This window comes from Epargyreus clarus, unplaced genomic scaffold (genome assembly GCF_041222505.1).
Source record: "Epargyreus clarus isolate Ecla_fem2 unplaced genomic scaffold, WU_Ecla_fem_2.2 ptg000005l, whole genome shotgun sequence".
NCBI classification, from domain to species: domain Eukaryota; kingdom Metazoa; phylum Arthropoda; class Insecta; order Lepidoptera; family Hesperiidae; genus Epargyreus; species Epargyreus clarus.
Window position 1 is genome coordinate 915,355 of NW_027332213.1, and position 21,620 is coordinate 936,974.

Sequence of the window (21,620 nt, forward strand, 5' to 3'; positions counted from 1 at the left end):
GTACCTAGTCCAAGAATAAGTACCTAGTCCACACCAAATTGTACTAACTAATGCGACTTTATGGGACTAGGTGGAACAGGTTTCTGGATCACGTATATTAAATACTAGGAACAGGCATACCTAGTCCCAAATTTGCCTAGTACAAACCATCTCTAGTTAGTACATGTTACACATTTAAATGTTTAAATTTGCATGACTGGTTTAAAATTGCAAATTTCACTTGAATTAACAGTCTATTTGATTATGTCGTCTTCAAAGTCTTTCCACCAGTCTCTTCATCACATCTTAAAGTCCCATCGTAATATCACCATAATTTACCCTTCTACAACAATTTTAATATTTGGCTCCCTTAGGGCATATAAAAATTCCCATCGAAATTAGATTTCCAACCTGTCCCTGCGTTTCAGTTCATAGTCTTTTCAAAATCAGGATCACCACAATCTAAAAGTACCCCAAGAGCCAACAACTACACACTTTCGAAAACACACCGACCATCTCTTTACCATTTTGAACATTTAAAAATACGGTATATTATAATTAATCTTATAGACCGGTCATTTGCTTTACCGCAAATCTAAATCAAAAGCTACAAATATATTGACCTGAGGGTGACACATATCATTAAATTATATTGTATGAATATGCGAACCAAAATTTATTTTCAGTTTAGTTTTTAGGCCATTATTGGATATAGGCCTCCCCTCCAAAGACATTCGATTGGACATGTTGCTAAGCGCTGCATTTTTTATAAAATCGAAGTGCCAAATGAACGTGCAGTCCATCGATAAATGATCACTGCTGGTCATAGACAACTCAACCACAAATATTATTAGAGACCACAGACAAGATCGGCCACAAATGCCTCACCACCTTCCATAATACAAATTATGGTTACAGCTGACATAAGGTGATTTCAAGTGTTAGTAAGTTGGTAAGAAATATTTTTATCAAAATAAGAGGAACCATTGAATATAAACTACATATATATTAAATTTGTTCATAAAATAAAAAAGATAGACTTAGCCTTAAGATAGAATTTTTGAAGATAATATTCAATATTTGATTTAAAATACCACATACAGTTCAATCCTCACATTCATGCAACATTTACGAAATTCATCTTTCACAATCATTCATATTTTTACGTTCATTTACGCCGGTGCAAGTTTCAATGTAATTTGCAATGTAATATTCACGAGGCTTTGTCTATCTAATTTGGTCTAAATATTTGTTAAAAATGTTCCGTCCGGAGGTCACACCATCATTAAATTATACATAAAATATGTACTAATCTCAGAGTAATAAATAACAGAGCACATCAATGCCGTCAATACCTTGGTACGGTTCGTAGGCAGATGTTCTATAGCTGTTTAACTAACGTAGTTGTGGAATGTAACACATATACAGGATGAATTTTTCAAATAGGCCTTCAGGGCCAAATCCGAAACTATAAGGATTAGCGAAAAATGCTGAAAGGAGTTACGAGGCCGATTTTAATAAAAATGAAAACTGCATCATCAGTTTTTGAAAATATATTTTTCCTTAGCCGGGAATCGAACGAGTTCATTTTGAAAAAAATACAACCTCTATATTATTCCACTATCTGATAGTGTCGCTTATAAGGATCAAATTCTGGCAAGTAATGTTATATAACAAAATAAAGGAAAAGGAATTTTTTTAAGAAAATACATATTTTTTCATACATTGGCATACTAATCCTTAAGGATTATACATAACAAATGATTTATGTATAATTCTTTAGAAACATACATAAGTGTTGGTTAATCAACTAATTATTCGATGTTACGACTATGACATACGACGTGGTATGAGAAAGTAATAGTTTGGCAAATAAGTTACCGCCATTTTTAGGATTTATTTTTAATAAACATAAATAACTGATTAAATAGTAAATTCTAATTGTTTGTTGTTTACAACTTCGTTTCAACGTTAAATATGATTTTCTATATCTCTTTTTTTAGTAATCACTCTGAGTTGACTCGAAAAAGTCTATCTCGCAAATTGTCAACTTTACATTTGTATGAAACGAATCTCCGCCCATAGCAAGTCTATTATAATGGTCCTAAAATAACCTTGACTAAGTCGAACATTAACATATAAATTCTTAGAGAACAAAATGTCCGCTTTCGAGCGATTTGAAACATTCAGCCAAAAAAAAATATGAATATGCGAAATGTTCAAATTAATGAATGGCGGGAACTTATCTGCCAAATTAATATGAAAAAATATATATTTTCTTAAAATTAAGGCTTTTCCTTTAGTTAGTCATTTATCATTACTTCCCAGATTTTGATCCTTATAAGCAACACTATAAAATAGTGGAATAATATAGACGGTGTATTTTCTTTCAAAATGAACTCGTTCGATTCCCGGCTAGGGAAAAAGTTATTTTAAAAAAGTAATGACGCAGTTTTTATCAAAATCGGCCTCGTAACTCGTTTCAGCATTTTTCGCTAATCCTTATATTTTCGGATTTGGCCCTGAAGGCCCGTTTGAAAAATTCACCCTGTATAGTTTCTGTAGCACAGAATTACTTAATTAGCTTACGACCACTTAAACTTTAATTATTACTGTTCAAGTGTTCACAAGCCGCTTACAGTAATTCTGATCTCATCTGTGCCTACGGTAGAGCCGCGCCAAACTTCTAGTCCGCTCTGAATATAGAAACAGCGCGCAATAGCAAATTGTACATAGCGCAGTTAGTGTGTCCTTACGTTGCTACGGAGTATATGCCTGTACTTGTATTTGTCCGCATTATTTATCAGTTATCTCGAATTTAATTCCATGTTTGATCAAATTTTTCGTGAGGTTAGTTTTGCCGAACGCGATTCCGGTAGTCATCACTCCACCCCTGTAAATATAAATATAATTTATACATATTATAATGATGATTTTATGATAAACATGTATTTTTTCGTAAATTGTAATTGGTAAAATGAGAGGCACTATCGATAAAAAAAAACGCTTTCCACACTCAAGAGCTCCACACTAGGGTTCCCTGTATCGTGGGTGCCATGGACACACACAGAAACAAATACACAAACACCCAGACCCAGAAATCTAAATTCATCATTTAGAAATCTGTCTGACCGGGGATCGAACCCGGAACCTTCTGCGCGTCAGACCGGCATGGAGACCACTCCGCTACGCGGTTCGTCATAAAATAAAATAAAAAAGTAATAAGGACGGGACACTTAAACGAGGCACTCCAACTTAGTTCTTACAGATTGCAACGCATCTGTTACTATTCTCAGACAGAATTTCAATCCTATCTGGGGTTAATTATATTTGTTAAAAGATGGTAGAACCCTTTTTGGTTCGACTGGGCAGACACCCTAACTCATTTATATCTGAATTATTATTCAAATCGTAACACAGTGCTGTCATTGCAGCAGATTTAGAGGGTATGATAATAGAAATATACTTATTCTAGGCATTCCAACTTAGTTCTCAGCGGTAAAACCGCATCTGTGACCGATTTTGCTAAATTTTAATCTTATCTGGGATTGATTATAATTGTCCACGGCGTCAGTAGCCATTTACCATCAAACATACCATGCTCGTTAGTTATTTCTATATTATTATATAATATCTATATACAAGTAGGTAAAGTATGATTGCTTACGGTGTCGGCATCAGAATTTTCTCCTTGAGGATTGTAATAGCAGACAGTAGAACCGCGGTCGCAGTGGCGCCATACCCTGGGTTCTTCCCTGACACCTGTCGAAAACAAATCAAATCAATTGTTTTTATTCAAAACATTCTTTACAGAGCACTTTTTGCAAGTCAATACAACTACCACCACTTCACAAGGTGTTTCGTTATGGTGAAGAAGAAAGAAACTCAATAACACACATCTTTTTTTTAAAATAAATGTTTTATACAATGGCTCTTAACCTAGTGGTACATGTGGAGCTATGTGGGCTACTTCAGACCACACCGTTTTATCAGTCAAATAATCACTCAGCCTATATGTACGCTTTTTTACATAGCGTTTGTTTAATATTGGTATTCATACATACATTATATCGCGCAATTTTAAGAATTTATTACGCAATTTTAAAAACCCCTATTGAAAAGTACCTTACAGCAACTTTCCATAAAAAGTGACAAGTAAAATATAAAGGGCGGAATCCGATACTTTTAACATTATTATATTTTGCATGACTTATATTTTACTGACTTTAGACTTTGGCACGCTTTACAGCTTAAATGGCTTGGCTGGTTTTAATAATTTAATAATGGTTTTAGTATGACGCAGGCTATATGTTGAATGAAGTTGGGCATTTACTTGTTTTTATAATAATAATTACTAATTGGTATTTGTTGTTAGGTCATAGTAATTTCAAGTGTCTATTACGTAGTAAGAAATAGAAGCGGAAGTTTAGTAATTATTTGTGGCTTTTCATTTTTTTAAGCCTCAATAGTACGGAACTCGTATGCGAGTTCGACTTTCACACTTGGTCTATATATTTTATGTTAGGTAGTAAACGAGACTTTTTTTACCTATATTATATACTATTATTGTAACTGCATTAACAGTAATACTAGATTTAAGAGATTGCTGTACATGTCTATAATTGGCTTACATATAAGTATTATTTGCCTGGTTGTATGTTTAATGTAAATGAGTTATGTATTGCGTCGGGATGCAGCAGCCAGGATACAGAAAGACCGAAATGACTTATTATATAATATTTAATTTAAACCGAATATTACAAGGTTTAATTAAATCTAAACTAAATTATAACTACCTAACCTAGCGGTTCCCAATCTTTTGTAACCCGCGGCGCAGTTACAAGTTGAATATTCTTTCACGGCGCCCTGTGCCCTGTCCTAGCTAACTATTTGAAGAAGACAGTCGGAAGAAATAGGTAACTACAATAATAATAGTTACCTTAGGTTGATCGAAACGAATTTAAAACACCACAATATGAAATTGTACAATACGTTATTATAAAATAATTTAAACGGAAAACAACAAGAAAAACTTGAGGATAACAAAAATAAAATACGATATTTATTCAGTCAAATCAATGTGAAGGATGAGCTAAGTGATCTCCGCGCAGTTTTTCAAAGCGGGGAATATCACTTGACACTGCTATTCTAATTTCTTGTTCCACATTGATCCGATATTTGTTCTTTATCACAGCTACACCTGAAAACCCAGCTTCACATAGATATGATGTTGCATACGGAATGAAATTTTTTAATGCTTTGGATGTTAAATTTGGATATTCATTTTGAATCGATGACCAAAACGCCAATATTTGTGGTGTCCAATGATTAGAGGATCGACTCACGGCGCCCCTCTTTACTTTCTACGGCGCACCAGGGCGCCGCGGCGCACACTTTGGGAATCCCTGACCTAACCTAAAATGGTGACTTGCTGGGGCAATGTTAGCGCCCAGATTGAATTGCCACGTTCGGGACTGTATGATGGAAACGGAGCGGTGGTGCGGAGTCAGCGTTCCCACGGCACGGCGGCGGTGCAGGATCGGATCATCATCATCATCATCATCATCATCAACCCATTCACGTCCCACTGTTGGGCACGGGTCTCCTCTCATAATGAGAAGGATTAGGCCATAGTCCACCGCGCTGGCCAAGTACGTATTGGTAGACTTCACATACCTTTGAGATTTTTTTTTTTTATAAATCTCTCAAGTATGCAGGTTTCCTCACGATGTTTTCCTTCACCGTTTAGCAAGTGATAATTAATTTTTAATACGCACATAACTTTGAAAAATCAGAGGTGCGTGCCTGGGATTTGAACCTCGGACCCCTCGATCAAGAGGCCGAGTTTCTTAACCACTAGGCTATCACTGCCTTGATCGGAGGATCGCAGGATCGGATGTCTTTCTAGTACTTTGTTTAAGGCGAATGCCTAATTATGTGCGTTAAGGCCAATATATAACAAATGTGTTTATATGTCTTGCTGTTGGTATGTTTAAATAAATAAATAAATAAAAATAAACGAGACATACTCTAGCGACGACGGTCCTGTCCAGGACGTCGTCCAGCTCGTCGCGGGCCGCCCAGCCGCGCCCCACCAGCCGCAGCTCGAAGCTCGTGGCCGCCGCCGCCGCGGCGCGCGGGCCCGTGTGCGACACCACGCCCAGCGAGAACACCCTGGGGATAACAATCAGCCGTTATAAAGAGAGTAGAGATGTAATTAGACTTAGCAGAGTATTAAGAGTGAGGATGTAAGACATGTGTTTCTTTATTATAGATAGTTTATGACGTGATATGAAAAATTCGCATATGATATCTATACATAAGTAATTGACATTAACTGGTACTATGGATCTGTTTTACTTTGTGTTGACCGACATTATAAGCAATCTTCTTCAGGTCATCAATCCGTTTAGAAGGTTTTATGATTAGAAGACGAAGATGGTCATCTACTTCAAAACACACTAAGTTCCAGATTTAATTGCAAGCTAAAATAGACAAAGATTTCCGTTCTAGGACCCGTTTAGAACAGTTAGGAACCGTTTGTCTTAATTTGTACACCATGTGTGTATACAATAGGTTACTCATTAACTTAATTCAAAGCTACTCACCTTGGATGTTTAAGCAGCAGCCGCCTCCCCCACGTGAATGTGGAGAACAACGCAACCAATAGTGCGATAAAAAGCACTATCATCGCAGCAGGGGCGCTTAATGCAATATAAGCAGCGAGTTGCGCCGGGCGACGCTTAGTCCGTTGTGTGCGGCGCACGACCGCCGCGTCCGCGCCCGGGAACGGCAAACACCACGCACCCTCGTACAGGTGCACCAATCTACACATTTATTTATTTTAATCATATTTACAGCTAACATTACAGGTTTATACCTAATACGTTAGAGTAAGAAAGAACAATTGCATTACATTAATAAATTTAGTGAGTATAATAGTAATTTTCAGAGTAATTGGTAAAATTATAATCAAGTAGGTACATCGTTACTTACGTCAGTCATGATTAATTATTATATATTCATTATCTAATTTTCACACTACATTAAATGCAACATTATTATAAGTTGCATAACAATGTCAATAATAATATCAATAATAAAATATGGTTCACACAATATAAAAGTGGTCACATACAAAGATGTAGTCCGCGAAAACCTGCTAGTCCGCTCTGAATATAGAAATGAAACGCGTCGCCATAGCAGATTGTATGACTACACCTGCGAGCAACAACTTCAGAGCGGACTAGCAGATTGGCGCGGACTATAACCTATAATATTCGACTACATTTTTAAGATTAACCTTCTGTTACAGACACATGAAACTGATTCACGTACAGCCCACATAATTTCTGGTTATTAATAATTTATGTCAGTTATTAAATACTTTTTCTATTTTTGGAATGATCCAATCTTGCTTTGGATTATGAAATATCATTTGATTTGGCAATATCTTTTATAAAGGAAGTATGATAAATTAGTGAATAAAGATGTATTATTCTAAATGTCGATGATTATGGAAGAATATATTGTATATTTGGAATCCCTTTTGAGCGTTTTAACACCTTCAAAATCCAAATATTAATATCCAAAGCCAATATTATGATATATATTGTATCTTTACAGAATTCTTTTTGAACATCAACATAATCTACCACCACTTCAACAACAGATCTTATTCTTAGACTGTCTTTGCTTCATTGTTTTAAAAATAAAGCAGTATAACTAACATAATCATTAATTATTCCCTTCCCTTTTTAACAAAGTTTTCTCTTTATCATTAACAATTAAAATGATTAAAGTAATAATTACTACAGAGAACAGCTATAATTGTGAAAAAGTGATAACAATAATGATAAAGGTATAATTTAGGTAATGATGATGATACTAACATTAGCATAACTAATTATGTATTCGAGTGGAAAAATAAATTCAATTATGCACCAAGAAAGTGAAGTTACAAACCCTTTACTATGAAAATCTATGATAAAGATCGATTAATTCTCTCACTATGTCATTTACATAAAATATAAATCGTTTTTCATTGTTTTCATGCACATTAACCAACACAGCCAATTAACTAGTTTCAATAATATTTTATAGTTGTAGTTATGTACATGTGTATGTTTAGTTGTAGTTATGTAGTTATGTAGCTGCTTACTAACAAGTAAAACTAGAAAAATTCATAGGGAAATCCCCTATATATTTTTTTTTATAACATAGATTTAGCAGACAAGATGCAGTGGACTGCAAGGTGAACCTGATGATAAATTGCCTCTACCACCGATGGACATTTGTAATCAACCTCAGATAAGATATGATCCTACCCGAGGTAGGCAAAGGATTCGTTGCAACCCCAGAAGATTAAGTTGTAAAGCCTCAGATAGGTATGCCCCCCTACCACACATTCCAAATCGAAAAATAGCAGCGCTAACACTGTTGTTATAAGGCAGATATAGGTGTGGCGTTGGTGCCTTCGAGGTCGAATCATAGAGTTCTACCACCTTCAAAGTGGTATAGGAAAATTCGCCCATACCCGTACAGTACAGTAAAAGTATTAGAAAAAATCCGAACAGCAATAAATTGCTTACCGGCGAACTAGTTTCGGTTTCAATTCAGGCATCCGCTCGCGGAATAGCTGCTTCCTTATAGGCACCAATTCATTCCTATTCCATATGCTGAAATCAAATGAAAATGAAAATCCTTACTAATATTATAAATGTGAAAGTAACTCTGTCTTTCTGTTTGTCTGTCTGTATGTCTCTTCTTCACGCCTAAAGCACTGAACCAATTTTAATGAAATTCTGTACAAAGATAGTCTGAGACCCTAGAATGGACATAGGATAGTTTTTCTCCCGGAAATCCCACGGGAACTACGGATGGCGATCTGAGATCGATTAATCGGAGAATCGATCTTTTGGACTAAAAAGTCGATTATTTTAATCGATATTAATAAGGATTGAATCGTAAACTATGCATTTGATCAAGTGATGATCTTTACCAAAGTTGCTGTCCATGAGCCCACGAAGGTTTCAGAGTTGGTACGACCAATTTTCGCCAGATGGCGCCACTGTCATTCCAATGAAGGTATGAATTTTCAGTTTTATGTATGTTAGTATGTCATATTATTTTCTTTTAAACGCGGGCGAAGCCGCGGGTAAAAACTAGTCATTTATACTTTATCGATTTATGTGCATCATTTTTATATTATTCTCGTACACAGAATTAGATTGGTCAGTGTCAGATGTTACGTTTTTTATTTACTTAATCATATATGCAATTATAACAATAACCCGTTTTCACACATACGTACGAACGCACACACGCACGTATACACACACACAAAGCTCGTTGTACATATACAAACGTTTGTTAACATTTTATTTCATCTTGTGATTATGCAATAATAACACTAACCCTTTTTTGCACCCACCTATACAAGGCTGAATACAGAATACAGAATGCTGTGGTAAACGAAACATAATTTTCCGCGACTTTCCAACTTAGTCCTCAGGGGTAGCGGCGCATCTGTGGCCGACCTCAGGTAGGAATATGTCGTCCTATCTGGGGTTGATTATAGATGTCCATGGGCGGCAGTAGCCACTTAACATCAGGTGGTGCTACTGCTAAAAATCTAACCGAACTTTTAATATGGAAGCTTAAAGTTGGAACACAGTTTCTTACCCGTACAGCAACGACTCCCAAGTGCCGTAATGTATAATGCCGCCCCGTAACGCCTCTTTGTACAGCTCCGACGGTATAGACCCTGACATGTAAATCTCCACGGAGTTCAATGTGCCTGAAAGTGAAAAATATTATATGTGATATTGAAGACAAGACTTATGTGCGGGACTTATAAGATTTAATATTGTCTGTAAAATCGGTAAGCGGTTTCGGAGGAGTACGTAACTAACATTGTGACACGACAATTTTATATATAAGATGAAAATTGTGTAACTTCTTATACAAAGTAAATCAACAATAATTATTATTATTGTAAATCCTTGGGTTAGGGCCACAATCTGAACAGGTTCGTACAGGTTCAAAAATAGTACGAAAGAGATGGATATAAAATAGTCGTGATTGGTTAAAAACAAATATGTAAATTTATCACTCAGATATTTGTCAGACCGGGGATCGAACGTAATTTTTTTTTTGCTCATTCCAGGAAAGAGACTGTCCTTGATTAAAATGTTTAGCAAACTTCGATAGCATTCAGAATACTTGCAGCGCCACCTTTTTTTATAATATAGGAGTAGAAGACGATCATGCAGTCCACCTGATGGTAAGTGGCTACTGCCGCTCATCTACATCTGTAACCAACCCCCGATAGGATTAGATATTCCAGGTCGGCCACAGATGCGCCGCTACCACTGAGGACCTTGCCTCCGAAATGTCTCCCATAGCACACCCTTCAAACCAGAACACAGCAGCGCTTGTCGCTGCTGATATGAGGCAGAAATAAGTGTGGCGGTGGTGCCGCCGGATCAAACCACCTTCAAAGTCTTCCTTTAATCTCATGACAAGTAGCACAAAATCGTCACAAAGTTGCTCTCACCTCCGAAGTTGTCCTGGAGGTAAAGCACGCCCAGATCAGCGGGGATGCTGTCGAAGCCACAGCCGGAGACCACGAACACGCCGGCGTCCTGCGCCATCTTGTCATACTTCAGCTGCATCGATTCCATGAACTAAAAAATCCAATCATATCAATTTATTAGCGATCCATATTTAAAAGGTGAAATGGGGCCCTATTATAGTCCACGCCAAACTGCTAGTTCGCTCCGAATATACGAGTACAAACGAGTCGCGTCGCAATAGCAAATTGCAGATATTAGCCGGATGAAGACAGCGCGGAACCCTAACGGCACCAGTCTGCTATCCGCTCTTGTCCAAGGGTACGTAGCTGGCAGCTGCGTTAGTGTGCTCTTACGTTACGGAGTATATTCTAACTTAACCTGCGCGCAACAACTTCAGAGCGGATTAGCAATTTGGCGCGGACTACACCAAGCCTCCACTTTCTGTCGGTCAGTCACAGGACTCGTCTCGTGAATCCTAATAAAGATATACGAGGCATTTTTACGGTGTTAAGATATATCTATAACTACTTGCGTGGCGGAGATGTCACCATCCCGGTCTGACATGCAAAGGGTTCCGGGTTCGATCCCCAGCCACACAAATACCTAAATGATGAATTTAGATATCCGTTCTGGGTCTAGATGTTTGTGTATTCGTCTTTTGTGTCTCTGTATGAGTGTAAAAAGCGTTTATCTATAGATAGCTGCTATGGTAACAAATAGATGACCTACTGAAAATAAAATTAAAAAAAAATATAGTAAAGAGGGCCGTATCGTTTGTGAATGAGACAAGTGAGACAAGAATAATGACATAGATAGTTGGTAAACATTTTTATTGAGTCACTTATTATGACACTGAGTAGTTTATAAATATTCATTGTGATTAAAAATCTAATTTAAATTTGTAATTGTAATTAAAAATGTAATTTAAATTGTATACAAAATAAAATAAATCAAAGTCAAGGTTATTTAATTATGCTTAAAATTGAGCCATGTAGGTACTACGTTACCAATCGGACTGCGGACTATTATAATCAATAAGTAATTGTGATACTATTCATCATTATCATTAACCCATTACTGCGGGCACGGATCTCCAAATTCGGATTGGTAGACTTCAAATACCTTGGAAGGTTTTTTTATAAGATTTCTAAGGTATGCAGGTTTTCTCATGATATTTCCCTTCACCGTTTAAGCAAACCATAGTTAATTTCAAATATGCATATAACTTTGAGAAATCAGAGGTGACTGCCAGCGATTTTAACCTCAGACACCTCGCCCACTACGCTCTCACAACTACGAGTAATTGCTGTTAATACTATTAACTAACTTAAATTATAGACAATTTTATTATAAAAAAAAAAGAAGAACAAAAAAGACCCGCCTGTTAAAAATATGGACTTTGTTACTCCCACAATTCAAATCTAACGACGTATGAGGCATAAAAAAAATAAAAAAAAAATACAGCCGACTTCCATGTCACTACAAAGTAATAAAAAAATTCAATAAGTATTAGTTTAGTATATATAATTTGGAAGTCACTGCTCATATTGGACATGCTGTTTACGCCTGTTTCTATTAATATAGAAGTAGCAAAAAATCATGCAGTCTATCCAGATGGTAAGCGATCACTGTACCTCATGGACATTTGCAATCAACCCTAGATAACATTAGTCCTGCCTGAGGTTGGTCACAGGCGTTGCTACCCTAAGGACTAAGTTGGAACTCCTCAGGTAAGTAATACATCATTGTCTTATTAACGATTCACAGTGTACGCAATAAATAACCATATCGGTCTAACACAAAATGCGTCATTGTAATTTAAAACCATAGATTAGTAAAGATTACTTACTCCTAACAAGAAAATGTACCCAGTTTTGAGAATTGAAATAGTTGCGTAAAAAAGTTTTGCCACGTCTCCGTGCTAAAATATCCCTAAAATATTTGAAATAATTATTTATTTATTATGTAAATTACGCAGTATTAGTTATTTATTCGTAAATATTCTCTAAAAATGTTTTTATTTGTCAAGAATTCAAAAAAAGAACTTATGATAATAAGCCGTTTGTGGTTTCATTCAATGTCAAGGCGGCGAAGTATCTTTACTAATCTATGCTAAAAACAAAAACTTGTTTACCTCCAATATTACTATTGACTTGCGTGACAGGGCGGTAATCATGATACTCTGACACGCAGTGGCTTCCAGGTTCGATCCCCGGCCAATCAGGGGCCGTTCAAGTATTACGTAACGCAATTTTTGAAGATTTTTTACCCCCCCTCCCCCCCTTGTAACGCACCGTAACGTTTTTCTATACCCCCCCCCCCCTAACGTTACGTAACACTCAAGTGTCAATTTTTACCCTAAACTCGCTAAAAAGTTATGTTATAGTTTTTATCCTTGGGATACTTTTACTTACATATTTACTTTATAATACTAAGAAATAAAACAAGAGATTTTTAATGCGAATAAGAGTAAAAACTAATAAAACATCAACTCATGGGCAGGCAAAAATACACTTGTCCTTTTTAACTACACCTAGTCGCTGTCGGATCAAACAGATACTCGATGCGAATTAAGTATGAAATGTCAAATGTGTGAAAATTCGGAATTGTTCAGTCGTGCATCTATTCCGAATCTATACGAATGTCATTTAGGTAGACGCCGCGCCGGCTCACGAAACCTTTAATGATAAATCAAACTACTATTTCGATAAATCTAACGTCGATAGTCCTAAGCCTGTATAAAGTATGAAGGAAAGATTACAATTCATTATTACTAGCGAGTGCGCGTGCAAACCTTACCGCCCTTACGTATTGATGCAAGGCATGAACGAACTAGCTTCTTAGTCCAAGAATAAGTACCTAGTCCACACCAAATTGTACTAACTAATGAGACTTTATGAGACTAGGTGGAACAGGTTTCTGAATCACGTATTTTTAAATACTAGGAACAGGCATACCTTTTTTTTTTTTCTTTTTGTTGACTAGGGGGAAACCTTCAAAAGGTACCCGACGCCATGGGAGTGACGCCGGGTTATGTGGGATTTTTACCACACTAAAACCCCCCCGGTGGCCGTCCTCAGCGTTTGGTGGAGAACTCCGGGATCTCCAACGGAACACAACCGGAGTCCTCCTAACGCGATGCCCTTTTATCGGGCTCTGCCCTGGGGGGAGCAATTTACGCTCCTCTCACATCCCCTGGTGATTACAGCGATATGCGACCACACAAACCGCTGTCCTTCCCGGGGTCGCTTGCTGGACGGTTTGAGCTCCCTCTCTTGCCGCCCGCAACCCCGGAAGCCCCTTTTAGTCGCCTCTTACGACAGGCAAGGGTTACCGTAGCCCTATTCTGGTCCCGGTACTACAGGGACAGGAACAGGCATACCTAGTCCGAAATTTACCTAGTACAACCCATCTCTACTTGTCTATAAACACTACGAACGAATACTGACAATGGAAACAACATTAAATGACGTACAATACAATCTAGGGATTCCCCGTGAAATATGAACGAAAAGATTTGCCAACTTGCGAGAACAAATTAAGAATGACAACCAGACTATACAAAGAGCGTGTTCAGCCGAACTAGGTCTTCTGAGTATTCTAAGTTAGTTTAAGTATAGTCAAAGCATATATACTGCTATACTGTACTATACTTAGTCTAACCCAGAATACTCAGGACTTAGTTCGGCTGAACCAGCTCATTCAAGGGATTTCCCGTAAAACGTAAATGAAAAGGGTTGCCAATTTAGGGCCAATTTAGGAGGTTCAATTCCCTATTTTTTTATTAAAAAATGTTACGTAACGTGTATTACGGAAGACCCCCTCCCGCCCCTGTAACGCATCGTAACGTTTCACAAGACCCCCCCTCCCCCCCAAATTGCGTTACGTAATACTTGAACGACCCCGTCAGAAGTTTTGATGATGGATTTAGATTTATGTTATATGTGGGTGTTTGTATGTGTAATCGCAGTGAGGAGTTATGAGCGTAGAAAGTGTACTGTGTTATTTTGATAATTCCTCTTTAAAACTAAAAGCCTTATATTTTAAAGGCGGTAGAACCCTCGACTCCGGCGACACCACCGCTACACCTTTCACCATTTCTGCCTAATAACAGCAATGTTGACCGCTGCTGTATTCTGGTCAGGTGTGGTAAGGGAACATACTTTCCCGAAATATTCCACCTCAGCCCCCAGGGTTAGTGGCACATCTGTTGCTGACCTCAGGTAGGAATGTAATTTATCCGGGGTTGATTACCAATCAGGTGTACCTACCTACTGTATTTTCGTTTGCTACTTCTATATCATAAAAAACAACCAGTAAATACGATCCCTGACCTTACAAGTTAGAACAAAAACTATAGATAGGTACACTATTGTATGTATTACAATGTTTTTGTTCTTTTTTACTTACATAAATTAAATCTAGTCGCTTAAAATATCTGCTTAGTAGGCATCCGTTGAAATTATGGGCACAATAATCATATTTAATATACCTACTACGTAATATACTAGTAGGTATGTTGCTAATTTACACATAATTATATAATTACTTATGATAAATTGCTTACAGTTTCATTGTAATCTAACCCTGTGCGTATGGAGTGTGTATTGGAGTTCACTGGGATCTAAATATCTATAAAATTAATGATAATTACTTTGGAGTATGTGACGTTACATTTTAATGCGCATTTAGTGCCAGCGGTTAATTTAAATTTGGATTTAATTTTTTCATGAATTTGGTTACCTAATTTAGATTTTTTTTTATAATGTAGGAGTAGCAGACGAGCATGCAATCCACCTGATGGTAAGTGGCTACTGCCGCCCATGGACATCTGTAATCAACCCCAGATAGGATTCGATATTCCTACCTGAGGTCGGCCACAGATGCGCCGCTACCCCTGAGGACTAAGCTGAAACGCCTCGGAAAACACCCTTACCATATCCTTCAAAACGGAAGTGCTGGTATTAGGTAGAAATAAGCGTGGCGGTGGTGCCGCCGGAGTCAAACCACAAAAGGTTCTACCACCTTCAATGATACTATATTCAGATGCTTACTATAGATATGTTTTGTATACTATACTTATAGAAACATAAGTAAAGTTTACCTAAAGATGGGGCTCATAGACTACCTGATACTTTTAATATATTTAGTGTATAAATAGAAGAGTATCTTAATTTATTATTGTATAACATAAATAACTTACATGTGGCTCCCCACTGACATCAACATAGTTGGTCTTGCTGTCTATAGCAGCCTTCACCACTGGCTCGCCATAAAACCTGTATGGTCCGCAGCAGTTAACTACCACTTTGGCCTGACCACACATCGCTAGTAGAGACTGCTCATCTTCTATATTCGCGATAATTATCTTTACGTTGGAGACGTCGGCTTCTGTGGGGAAATTAATTAGGCTTTTTTAATACAAAAAAAGGCTAATGAACATGAATTGAGTTCATTGTAAGTAACCACTAGTAAGTAACCATCAGCCATGTAGGTACATATTTTTGTGATCAACCCATGATAGAAGATGAAAAAGTCTGTATATATAAAATGATTAAATTATTTATCTTACACATTAATATTCCACTATTCAAACCCTAAACCCTTTTCAGACTCTATATTAGTACCACTAGGGCAGCTCCAATTAATCATCTGAAAATTCTTCATTGAGAAAAACATTGAATACAAGTGAAATGTTATAAAAACAAAACACCCACTGCTTAAAAATGATAGCCTATGTCTCACCCACAATCTAAATCGTCCAACAACACCTCATAATATGTTAACAACCATCAAACCATTTGAGTTGCAGGGCATGCCAAAGAATGAGACATAGATACATATGCTTAAAAAATATTACAGTTCCTTTTTTTTATAATTATACCTAAACGATGAGGCAGGCGGGCTACCTGATGGAAAGTAGTCACCGTCGCCTATGGACATTTGCAACACCAGAGGAGTTGCCAATGCATCGCCGGCTTTGGAGGAGAGCTCTTTTTACACCTTTTTTGAAGAAACCCATGTCATAGTGCTCCGGGAATACCTCAGAAGGAAGTTCATTCCACATCTTGCACGTCCGTGGCAAGAACGTCCATGCAAACCGAACCGTGGAGGACCGCCACGAGTCCAGTTGGTGTGGATGGAACTTCATCCTTCGGCGAGTGGTGCGATGGAGGAATGGTGACGTAGGCACCAGGTCAAATAGTTCCTCGGAACACTCACCATTGTAAAGCCGGTAGAACACGCAGAGGGAACCTATGTCCCTCCGCAAGCTTAAAGGTTCTAACCGATCGGAGGTCCTGGGGTCGTTGACGATTCGGATCGCGCGTTTCTGCACGGAGTCAAGTGGGTTAAGTTGGTTGGGGCAATTGGGGCGCCCCTGCCCAGAGATGGGAGCAGTACTCCATGTGGGGTCTCACTTGTGCCTTATACAACAAAAGGAGTTACCCCGCAGTGAAGTACTGCTTCGCTCTGTTTAAGACGCCCAGCTTTTTTGACGCCAACTTGGCCTTAGCGTCCAAATGACCCCGGTACTGCACGTCACACGATATGTCAACTCCCAGGATCCCCACACTTTTATCAATGGTGAGTGGAATTCCTTGGAACCGTGGCGCTATGACGAATGGGGTTTTTTTAGCGGTAAACGCGCAGACTTGTGTCTTCGTGGGGTTAAACTCAACAAGGTTAAGACGACCCCATGTCGAGACCTGCTCCAGAGAGTCTTCGATTTCAGACACAACCTCTCGGGAAGACCGTAAGATGGAAGCTTCGCGAAGGGCCCTGTGCCAGACCCGGTCAAAGGCCTTGGCGATGTCCAGGCTAACTGCCAATGCCTCACCATTGCTCTCAACGGCTTGAGCCCATCGGTGTGTTAGGTACACCAGAAGATCACCGGCTGAACGGCCCTTGCGAAAACCATATTGGTGGTCGCTGATCAGCCGGTGGTCCTCGAGGTACCTAAGGAGCTGTGTATTTACCACACGCTCCATTACCTTTGAGAGCAGGGAGGTTATCGCTATAGGCCTGTAATTAGCCGGGTCACTGCGGTCACCCTTTTTGGGAATCGGGTGAACAAGGGCTAACTTCCACGAAGACGGTACTTGTCCGGTGGTATACGAAACCAAGAATAGGCGCGTTAAGATGGGAGCCAACTCGGAAGCACACGTCTTCAGCACCACCGCGGGGATTTTGTCTGACCCACTCGACTTCTTGACATCAAGGGACAATAGAGCTCGCCTGACAGCTTTCTGCGTAAAGCATATATTTGGCATAGAGCTCTCACACCGCGGGATCGTAGGCGGTGTGGCCCCTCCGTCGTCAAGAGTCGAGTTTGAGGCAAAGAGGGTACCCAGAAGATCGGCTTTTCCCTTTGCCGTGTGGGCCAGAGAATCGTCTGGTTTCCCCAGGGGCGGTAACGAGGAACGACAGAAGTTCCCTTCGACAGCTTTGGCCAGCGACCAGAAAGCTCGACTCCCGGAGGGGTAACCCAAGAGTCGCTCGCCAATTTTGCCGATGTGCCTAAACTTCGCCTTGGCCATATGCTTCTTTGCTGAACGGGAGGCAGCGTTAAGTGCCGTTCGGAACTCGTCGGTGTGCGGATCCTTGCACGCGTGCGCTGATGCCCACGCTTGGTAGGCCCCTTGCTTATGACTGGACGCCTTAGCGCAAGACCTATCAAACCAGGGCTGACTCCGCCCACCGACGGACACGACAGAGTTTGGAATAATGCATTCCATACCCTGCCGAATCACGTTGGCCACAGAGTCAGCGCACGTGCTAGGATCACCCGAGACGAAGCATAGCTGCCTCCACGGGTACGAGGCCAGGAATTCCCGGAACCCGTCCCAATCTGCTGAACTGTAGTGCCAAACTTGTCGCTTCCCCGGAGGTCGAGCCCCCGTGGGACGAGACAAGGGCACAGAAGAACTTACCAAGCAATGGTCAGAAGATCCAAGAGGAGCCTTGACCATCACTTGGTAGTCCTCAGGTTGGTCGGTCAGCAGAAGATCCAGCAAAGAAGCAGTGTGGGTATCTACATCAGGTACCCTTGTAGGGCCGGGTACGACCTGGGAGAGCCCATATGCCAAGGAGAAGTCATACGCAGATCTTCCGGCAAAGTCAGTGATTCGGGAGCCCAGCCACTCAATGTGATGGGCATTAAAGTCACCCAGAATCACCAACTCTGTCGAAGGATGCTGCTGCAGCATTCTGTCTGTTGCCCGCTGGACGTGCTCGAATAATCGAGTTGTCTCAACATCTCCGCTATAGGACCTATATAGGCACGCGTAGACGCGGGTCTGCCCCCCAAGATCTACGCGTACCCACAACAAAGATAGGTCCTTGTCTTCAAGGCAGCTGAGACGGTGGCAGCAGATATCACCCCGAACATACACACATACCCCGGCTCGACGCCTAAAGGCATGTTCTAATTTGTAGCCGGGGTAATCCAGGTACGATGTATCGTCCGGAGGTGATATCTGCGTCTCCGTCAAAAAGAGAAAAGCCGGCTTTGCCGTCTCGAGGTGGTGATGGACGGCATTCAGATTTGAATGGATCCCCCTGATGTTGCACATGTCCACAGTAAGTGTGGAGGGGGTCGCCGCTGTACAAACTATATTCTTTTTTGGCTGCCTTGTCATGTTGGTGTTTTAAAAGAGGGGGGATAGTGAAGGATTCGCGAAGCTCCATCGACGCCACACGGGACAAGGTGCGGGTCCTGTAACATCGTGCTCACAGTGGTAATGTGGGATGCTGGCGCGGGGGACGGAAGGGCCCCCGGTCCCCCCCCGTGCACGACTACCCGGCTCCACTCCGGTCTCTTACTCCGGCAGGGCAATCATGCAACGGGATTTTTCGCCGGTTGGCGGGACAGCCTCCCGGGCCAGAGGTTAACGGTGTTGCCCGGGTTCGGGTCCCCAACTAACCGGCGGGCGGCCAGCGAAAAACCGTTTCACCGGGTCTCCCTGGCCCCCACGCCAACGCACCACGCCCCCGAGTGCAACGATGTTTAAACAGACTCGCCGGACCCGATGGATACGCCGTCGGAGGCACCACGAGAGGATGGGAAGGGGGGATGAAGGGATGAACTGGCTCCCAGGCGCACTACCGAAACACGACGAGTCGTTATTAGCGGTAGACTCCGACCTGAGGGTGGTAGCTAGCCAGGCAGATCCCACGAAGAGATCTTACCACCAAGCGGGAACACCTTTAGGAATTACGCCAGGCGGTGTCAGACCCAGCGACCAGTGGGACCGTCGCAGTAAGATGGTAAATGTCCAGGTAGACGCTGCTGCCCATCTATCCTGGTTTAGACCCTTAGTTGGCTTCTACGACACCCACGGGTAGAAATGGGGTGGTCTATTCGCCGCCGGAGCCACACGGCAATTCCTATTTACAATTGGGTAGTTAAAAATAGACTTACTGGTTGACTCAGCCACAACTCTCATAACAAACTCCAGCTTCTCCTGCGAGCGACCAGCTACTCCCCATTTAAATTCTGGATACTTATTTGCCATCTGGATCATCTCAGCTACTACATACTGTCCAGTGAAGCCTGTTGCTCCAAATATAACTATATCTAAACGAGACATCTGTGGGATGAGAAACAAAAATATATGGCACAAAAAATTATATTTTTAAATCAATTAGCACAAACAATATTACATAGCCGCGTTTCCCAACCTGTGGTCCACGGACCCCTGGGGGTCCGCGAGTATATGTATGGGGGGCCGCAGTGTCATCTCTGGACCATACATAAATCACTTATTAAATACAAAAGGGCCGCAAGACGAATAGTCAGCAAACCAGTTTTATTAGAAAAATGTGATCTAAGCACACGGTATTTTAAAAAATTGAAAAAAGATGCATCCAATGATGTATAACACTATTATTAATTTATAAAAAAAAAAGAAAAATACATAAATTGGGTTTTCAAATGTTGTTTTGGCTCTCCTGTTTGGGAACATGTTTTTTTCCCTGTTTATTTTATTAAGGGGGTCTGTGAAAAATGTGCTTGATTTCCTAAGGGTCCGTGGACTGAAAAAGGCTGGGAAACGCTGTTATATAGGATAGTTGTAAGTCCTCTGGACTAGAGCACAAGGGAGGCCTGAAATATCTCCACCACTCTGATCCAATACATATCGGTACAAGATAAAAGCCAACATGCCTAGATATATTTGATATCCAAACCACTTATGGTGTCTATGTGCAGCAGCTTATGTCCAATGATGGCAACTGGTAGCAATGGCTTAACATGCCCTCCAAAGAATGATACTACACATGGAATTAAACCCTTATCAGTCACCAATCAAGCACCTGCAAGGCCCCTCTGTTGATTTTGAAGATAAATTGAAATGTACACAAATGGCAGGAACATATTATATGTATTAAACTGTTACCTTATGTATAACTGGCAAGGAACTTGTGCCTAAAAGTAAAGGAAACTTAATATAATATGATTATCACACTCCTTTCATGTCTTTATATCCATTGGGGTTGAAACACTCATCAAATTATTTTTCTTCTCATTAAAATATTTGTTTTCTTTAATTAAAATAATTATAGCATTTAAAGACCTTAAAGAGAGTAATTATAAAACAAAATGCTGCATTATAATTGCATTTAAAACCATCTAATGCGATGCTCAAGTATTTTATCTTTTAATTTAATTTTAAAAGGATAATTTTATTTGAAACGAAACTATAACTTTTTACATGAATGAAATGATTACATTTTAAAATATATTTTAAGGGAAGTTTGTATACCTTACAATTTTTTTCTTTAATTTATTATTATTTCACTGACTTATTTTATTTATTTTAATATATCCTTTTAATTGCCTAGCACAATTGTAGCTGTATAAAATATGAAACGTACTAGGCGGTACAGAACCGAAATCAGACTGATACTTGCTTTAGCCATTAGAGTATGTATTGTAAACAAATAGTAATATTTTGCCTACTGCCTGCTTAATATTTACAGGTTGACCTTCCTCCACGCGATCGATCAAATAATTTCAAAAACAATGACATTTAATAATCAACTTCCGTTTATTAACCGGATGTA

The 21,620-nt window shown here is 39.7% G+C and overlaps 1 protein-coding gene and 1 long non-coding RNA gene across 2 annotated transcripts; both read right to left on the reverse strand.

The window, feature by feature from the left end:
- Positions 1–315: 315 nt before the first annotated feature.
- Positions 316–21,580, reverse strand: LOC140757823 (saccharopine dehydrogenase-like oxidoreductase). Its single transcript, XM_073093694.1, has 10 exons — positions 21,432–21,580; positions 19,978–20,146; positions 15,760–15,947; positions 10,538–10,667; positions 9,664–9,778; positions 8,571–8,657; positions 6,588–6,806; positions 6,011–6,153; positions 3,647–3,743; positions 316–2,872 (listed from the first exon to the last, which is right to left on the reverse strand). The coding sequence occupies exons 1-10, from the start codon at positions 21,474–21,476 to the stop codon at positions 2,776–2,778; spliced, it is 1,290 nt and encodes a 429-aa protein (XP_072949795.1). The 5' UTR covers positions 21,477–21,580; the 3' UTR covers positions 316–2,775.
- On the reverse strand, positions 12,903–14,300 carry LOC140757881 (uncharacterized). Its single transcript, XR_012104036.1, has 2 exons — positions 13,939–14,300; positions 12,903–13,513 (listed from the first exon to the last, which is right to left on the reverse strand). It is a non-coding gene; the product is annotated as an uncharacterized LOC140757881 (long non-coding RNA).
- Positions 21,581–21,620: the final 40 nt, after the last annotated feature.